Source organism: Cricetulus griseus (assembly GCF_003668045.3).
Source record: "Cricetulus griseus strain 17A/GY chromosome 1 unlocalized genomic scaffold, alternate assembly CriGri-PICRH-1.0 chr1_1, whole genome shotgun sequence".
Taxonomy (NCBI): Eukaryota; Metazoa; Chordata; class Mammalia; order Rodentia; family Cricetidae; genus Cricetulus; species Cricetulus griseus.
In genome coordinates this window covers 107,550,290-107,556,705 of record NW_023276807.1, presented here as the reverse complement: position 1 = coordinate 107,556,705, position 6,416 = coordinate 107,550,290, and the positions used below count along the sequence as shown (strand labels likewise).

At 43.5% G+C, this 6,416-nt stretch overlaps 1 protein-coding gene across 1 annotated transcript; it reads right to left on the bottom strand.

The window, feature by feature from the left end:
- Positions 1–4,177: 4,177 nt before the first annotated feature.
- Positions 4,178–5,420, bottom strand: LOC100770228 (hsc70-interacting protein-like). Its single transcript, XM_027387030.2, is given in 4 exon segments — positions 4,178–4,673; positions 4,676–4,730; positions 4,733–5,240; positions 5,242–5,420. Coding segments are annotated over 4 exon segments (1,080 nt in total). The 3' UTR covers positions 4,178–4,335.
- Between the last annotated feature and the right edge of the window lie 996 nt (positions 5,421–6,416).

Sequence of the window (6,416 nt, the reverse complement as noted above, 5' to 3'; positions counted from 1 at the left end):
AGCAAAGAAAGTAGGTAGCCTTGTGCTCACTCTTTATTCCAGCAGTAACAAATTCATACATACTTGGGTGCTCAGACCCATTTACTATGTAATCCATAAACTGTAAGTTAAAATGGAATCAAGAACAAGCCAGAGTGGGCTTAGTAGCCAGTCTAAGCTCCCTACCACTTGGCCTTATGCAACAGAAAAGCTGGGGCTGGCAGGCAAAGAAGATAAATATGAACAGAAATCTGGGAGAAAAAATAAAGGATCTGGAAGAAGGAGGACTTCAGGGACCATACATCCAGCTACACACCCAGACATGGAGTAAGAAGGAAAAGGGTATACAGAAACAGAGAAGGCTGAAGCCCCAATGCCAAAGATAGATAAGATAATTTAAGTTATCGAGAGAGCCCTAGACACAGCTTCTAGAGCAATCCAGGAGGCAAGACCAGGTCCTCTTCCAGATCATCTCTGCCGCTGTTAAGAAACCTCACTAGAATGATTGCAGAAAAACAAACCTGGAAACAAGATAGAGGAGTACAACCTGTTTGGAGGTCCAGACAAATTAGAGACCCTCAGAGTCACCACTGAGAGGTGGCCTGTATGAAGGAGCACTTGCAGACTCCCAATTCAGAGAGAAGATTCTCAACAGAAATTGAAGGCATGTCCCAGTAGCCAGAGGAGCACAGTGACACCTGCACTGCAAGGCAGTTCTGGGAGGAAGGCACCAAGCCTTCAGCTGCACCGGACCCCTGGGTCTCTGGATTGTGCCTATGGCTTTAGCATTAGCCAGTCTTCAACCAACAAGACCTTGTGGCCCACCAGGAAGGCTCTCCGTGTCTCCCAGTCCAACATGGATAGCTTGCCAGAAACCTTCCTATGCCTCAAGATTTCCACATGGGAAGCCCTCGATTTGGACATGGGATACTATCAATTCTTGTTGCCAGGTCCAGAGAAAGTACCCAGTTGCCAAGGCAGCTGGTGCATTTCCTTGTTTCATGGGATTCCAGGCCCCTGATTCCTCAGGGTCTCCAGCTGTGGCCATGGACACTTTCAGCCACTGTCCAAGAGGGAGGACAAGCTGCTGCCAACTCAACTAGGGCCGAGGTGAGGAACGAACAGGCAGGCTCTCCATAAGGACTGGCCTCTGGCTTTAATCAAAGGGGCAGCCCACCACTTACTCTGTATGGGTTCACAGCAGTAACCAATGTATTAGCTTGCACAGAGACAAGAAATAAGGCTGGGGATGCCATTCAACCTCTCAGTCTGAACCACATTTACTTTTAAATGTAGCATTATGGTGGGGGTGAAGGCTAGCACAGGGCAGGTTTCATAAGAAAAAGGAATGGCCAAAGGCCAATTTCACCTGTCAGCCACAGATTCAAGGCTGCTACTTGCCCATGGCTAGCCTTGTTAGCACTTCAGATGATTTAACTCTGGTATAGTCAGTGGCAAGCTCAAAGAACAGTTCTTCATTCTCCAGCATGGCCATTTGTAGATAAAGTTGGCTGACACAATCTTGCTGAATGAGATTCTTGCAAGCCAAGAAGGACCAGGGCTTGGTTTTAATAGGACACACATACCCTAGTAAAGATCCTAGGCTCAGAAGCTTCACCTGCTCCTCTGAAGACTTTGAACATTTAAATACAATACACAGCATCCCAGGAAAGATCAGACCAGATATCCACTTCAGTGGAAAGAGCACAGGAATGACTAATAACCATGGAATCTACCTGTTACCTGCTTCCTCAACTAGCAAGCCAGAAGTTTCTATCAACTCTGCCTTCATGCAGCACAATTTTAGATCCCCGTTCTAATCTACTACTACTCCAGAATTCAGCACAGGGTTGATTCAAGCATTAAACTACACTGTGTTATGATGAAGAATACTTGTGGGAGTGACCCACTCACGTGACAGATGCTTTCTGCCCTCAGAAATTTCAGGATCAGGGGGCTGGAGAGATGGCTCAGTGGTTAAGAGCACTGACTGCTCTTCCAGAGGTCCTGAGTTCAATTCAGGACCCAGCAACCACATGGTGGCTCACAACCACCCTGAATGAGATCAGGTGCCCTCTGCTGGCATGCAGGCAGAAGACTGTATACATAATAAATAAATAAAATCTGAAAGAAAGAAAGAAAGATTTCAGGATCAGCACCTCTAACCCTGAAGAGTACCAGAGCTCAAACTATTTCTGCTCAGGGACACTTCTAGTCCCTTATGTCCCAGAACCAACAGACACAAAATAGATTCTCTTCTCCTCAATCACAAATCTGGCACCGCTGAACCACAGTTGGGGCAGGGAAGCGGGCTTGGTATACAAGTGACCACTTTGGACACTTTCCGGATTCTAGTGGTAATGGGCAGGAGAATCACACAAGTCCAACCTCAGGAGCATGGTTACCAGGGGAAGAGACTTTTTAGGGTGAGTGTCTAATGTGTACTACCTGTAAATTCACCCACATTAAAAACTCCAAGTGTAGGATGGAGACGGAGGGAGGTCATCCTCATAAGACAGTGGATATTGCAGACAAAGGAGAGACTGGGAGCCCACAGATTTGACTCCATTCCATCTTGACTTATGGTCAGAGAGTTCAAACTTATTCTTGATCCTCAAGGCCAGATAACAGGATGTTTGTTCTAAGGCATGGCTAACTAGATGTTTTACTCCTCAAAACCAAATGGCAGGATGTTTAACAAAGCGGGTGCTTACTGGATGCTTTGAGAATTAACAAAGTAATTACACTTGTTTGTTCCTCATAAGGAAGTCTTTTGCCCTTTCATTTTGCTTTGGAAATAAAAAGTGCTGTGTAAAATAAAATTTGAGGCATCTGCATATTTACTGAGCCCTCCCGACACTATCTTCTGTCACTTGTCTTATGTGGCTAGAGAATGAATGCCTCCTATCCTCAAATTATATTTTATGAAAATTTATTCTCAGGCACATTTGAACATGTTGGCTGGTTTTCAACCAGAGACCAACCAGTTAAAATGCCTATCTCTTTAAGGACCCTAACTCATAGCTCTCTCAGAAGAAAGTCTGAACTACAAAGAACTATTTTTCAAACATGTGAAGAAATAGATCTCATGTAGGTGAATGAATTGTAATTGACTAAACTATGGTTTTCTTTATCCTTGCAGCAGCAGAAGAGAAAACAGGCATTAAATACATCTAAGTATTTAAGAGCTAAATAGGACAAATGAATCTTTCATCATATGTAAACAATGAAACTCTTCAAAATACAAAGATGTATACTTCAACATGAACTTTAAAATTGAAATTGTTTCTCAATTTCATAAGCATACCTACAAACCAAAGGGAATCCTTCTTTCCAATGACTTCTGATGTGATAGGAGTTCACAAGTGTAAAAGTTCAATATTTAAACAAGCAACCCCATGGCCAAGTAAGACACCACAGCTGTTATGGGTATGGCCCTATAATTTCCCTACATGCTAGATATGAAATTAAACTAGCAATAAATATGCTTCCACAATTATTCTGTGAGTGATAGAAGTGAGGATGTTAGCGAAAAGTCACTATCGTTAGTTCAAGAAGATTAAGAGGAGGGCAAGCAGACAGGTATTTCTAATAAGAAAGGTAATTTTTGACAAACATAGGAAGCATTTTTTCCTCTATATGGGAATGACATGGAACATTTACTTCAAACAGTGGACAATGGCAGAACTCAATATTGTAAGTCCACCGTAACGCTTAAAAATAATAAAAACAAAAATCGTCCCTGCAGCTCGGTGTAGGATTTGAATGCAGCTTACACAAGGTCAACCAAAACCTCGGAGTTGCTGCTGCTCTGTCCAACACTTCAGTCCTACTCAGGTCAAATCCAAATACTGGTGGTCCCAAGAGATTCACTGAAATAGATCATTTTGAAATTAAACACTAAAGAAAGACAAATCAAGATGTTTCAGTAACCATATGTCCAACTCAATCAATTTAAATGGGTTTTATTTGCTTCCCACTAACAAATCTTTATTTCCATTCATGAGAGCAGTAAGCTGACCGTATTCAGCTTCCTTGCCCAGTAATTCAAAGGAAAAACCCAAAAAGATTAGTAAAGAAAAATGTAGGAATTAAAATTTTTAAAATTTTTAAAAATGTTTAAGGTTGAAAAATGTTTTAAGTTTGTAATTCCTAATAGGAAAACATTATCTGAATGAAGACCCTAATGGCAAACCACTGCAAAATGCTTCAGCCGCATTTGATGCAGAAAGGAAGGGATTGGATTATCTTCGAAGCACCCCAGCTCTCCGGATGAGGTCAGAGGTACACTGGTTTGTATTATTGCAACATCCAGTAAGTGAGCTAAACTGCTCTTCATTCAGCATTGTTATGACATTATGCTTGACCTCCAAACTTGGCTGACAATTTACTGATGAGATTCATAACCTTTGGGTTGCTCTGATATTTTGACATATTTGCTGGGTTCTGGGCCACATCCTGGAAAGCCACCATGACTTCTGGATCCTGCATGGCCGCAAGAACCTCAAGGTCACTGAAGATTTCATTGAGTCCAGGCATTCCTGCCATTCCAGGCATGCCTCCTCTCATGCCAGGCATTCCCCCAGGAAAACCACCTGGAAAAGAGCCATACTGAGCTCCAGACTGTCTTCTGGCTTCTTCCCTTTGGGCTCTCTCATGCTCCTCTCGAGCCTTCTTCACCCTTTCTATTCTTCTTTTATCTCTCGCTCTTCACGTTTGCACTCATACTTTCTCCAATGTTCAGCAATTTTTTTTGTGCCCGAGGTTGAACTTCTTTCAGCATTGCACTGGCATCCTCATCATAATCCAGTTTACAGGCAAGGGCAAGATCATGAGCTGCTTCTTCCCAGTGACCCAGGAGTCTGTGTGCTTTCCCTCGACACTTGTATGGCTGAGCTGAATCAGGGTTTATTTCAATGGCTCTGTCACAGCCTTGAATGGCAGCATTTGGCTTCTGTAATTTGACGAAGACACTGGCTCTCTTGGCATACAGAATAGCCAATCGAGGGTTTAGCTTGATGGCGTCAGTGAACAAGTCAATGGCTTTCTGCAGGTCACCATCATTTAGGGCTTCAATGGCAGCCCCCTTTTCATTTGCTTGATCCATCATCTCCTCAATTTTCTCTGCATTTTCATCTCCCGTTTCTTGAGGTGCACCAGTGTCTGGCTCAATTACACCGTCATTGTCAATTTCTACATCACTCTCCTCACTTGATGGTTCATCCAGAAGATGGTTTATGTTTTCCTCTGTCTTATTATCTCTTTTCTTCCTTGACCTTGTCTTCTGATGTAACTTTATGAGTAGCAGGTGATGTAACTTTATCCCCCATGCTCTCCACCCACTCCCTCAGGAAATGCATTTCCTCGGTGTACAGGATGTTCGGGTCCTGCTTACACATCTTCACGAAAGCCCGAAGCTCGCTCACTTTGCGGGGATCCATGGGGGGGGGGGCGGTGAAAGCCTGAGGCCAGGCCCGGCGCGGCTCAACGTGATGGAGAAGGGGGCGGCTGTTCTGACGCAAGGCAGAACAGACTAGAACCTCCCGCCGCTGGCTCGCCCCCAACGGCCTTGTGACCCCAGTCCTTCGCTCGCTCATTCCTACTCCCTCTGTCTCTGGACTTGGAGCATCGCCTAGAACCTTCTAGAAGTGTAGCTGTCCGTGATAGTGCCTGCTCCTAGACCCAAACATTCTTATTCGTATTCTTTCCTCTGACCTAGTTCCTCGGATAGATGAAGGACCTTGCGTGTGTGCTTTCAAGCGGGAGGCAGGGAGGCATTCGGAATAGGATAATCTTCGAAGGTGGAAGTTAAACAGAACCAGAAGATGCTTTTTTCTTCATTGTATAATCTTAGCTTCTTTGTCAAAAAATCAGGTGTTCCTAGGTGTGTGGATTAATAACAGGATCTTCAGTTTGATTCCATTGGTCTACCTCTGTTTTTATGCTAATACCAAGCTGTTTTCATTATTATAGCTGTATAGTAGAACTTGATGTCAGGAATGGTTATTCTCCCAGAAGTTCCTTTATTGAACAGGGTTTTTTTTTTTTTTTTTTTTTTTTTTTGGCTATCCTGTGTTTTGTTTTTCCATATAAAATTGAGTATTGTTCTTTCAAGGTCTAAAGAATTGTGCAGATATTTTGATGGAGAATGCATTGAACCTGTCTATTGCTTTTGGTAAGATTGCCACTTTTACTATGCTGATCCTACCTTTCCAAGAGCATAGTGTATCTTTTCATTTTCTGATATTTTTTCAATTTTACATATCAATTCCAGTTCCCTCTCCTTCCCATCCTCCCATGTTCCCCCTCTGACCTCCCCCCCATTCCATCTCCCATCCACTCCCCAGGGAGAGTAAGGCCTTCCATTAGGGATCAAAATCTGTCAAGTCATTTGGGGCAGGGCCTAGGCCCTCCCCTGTGTATCTAGGCTAAGAGTA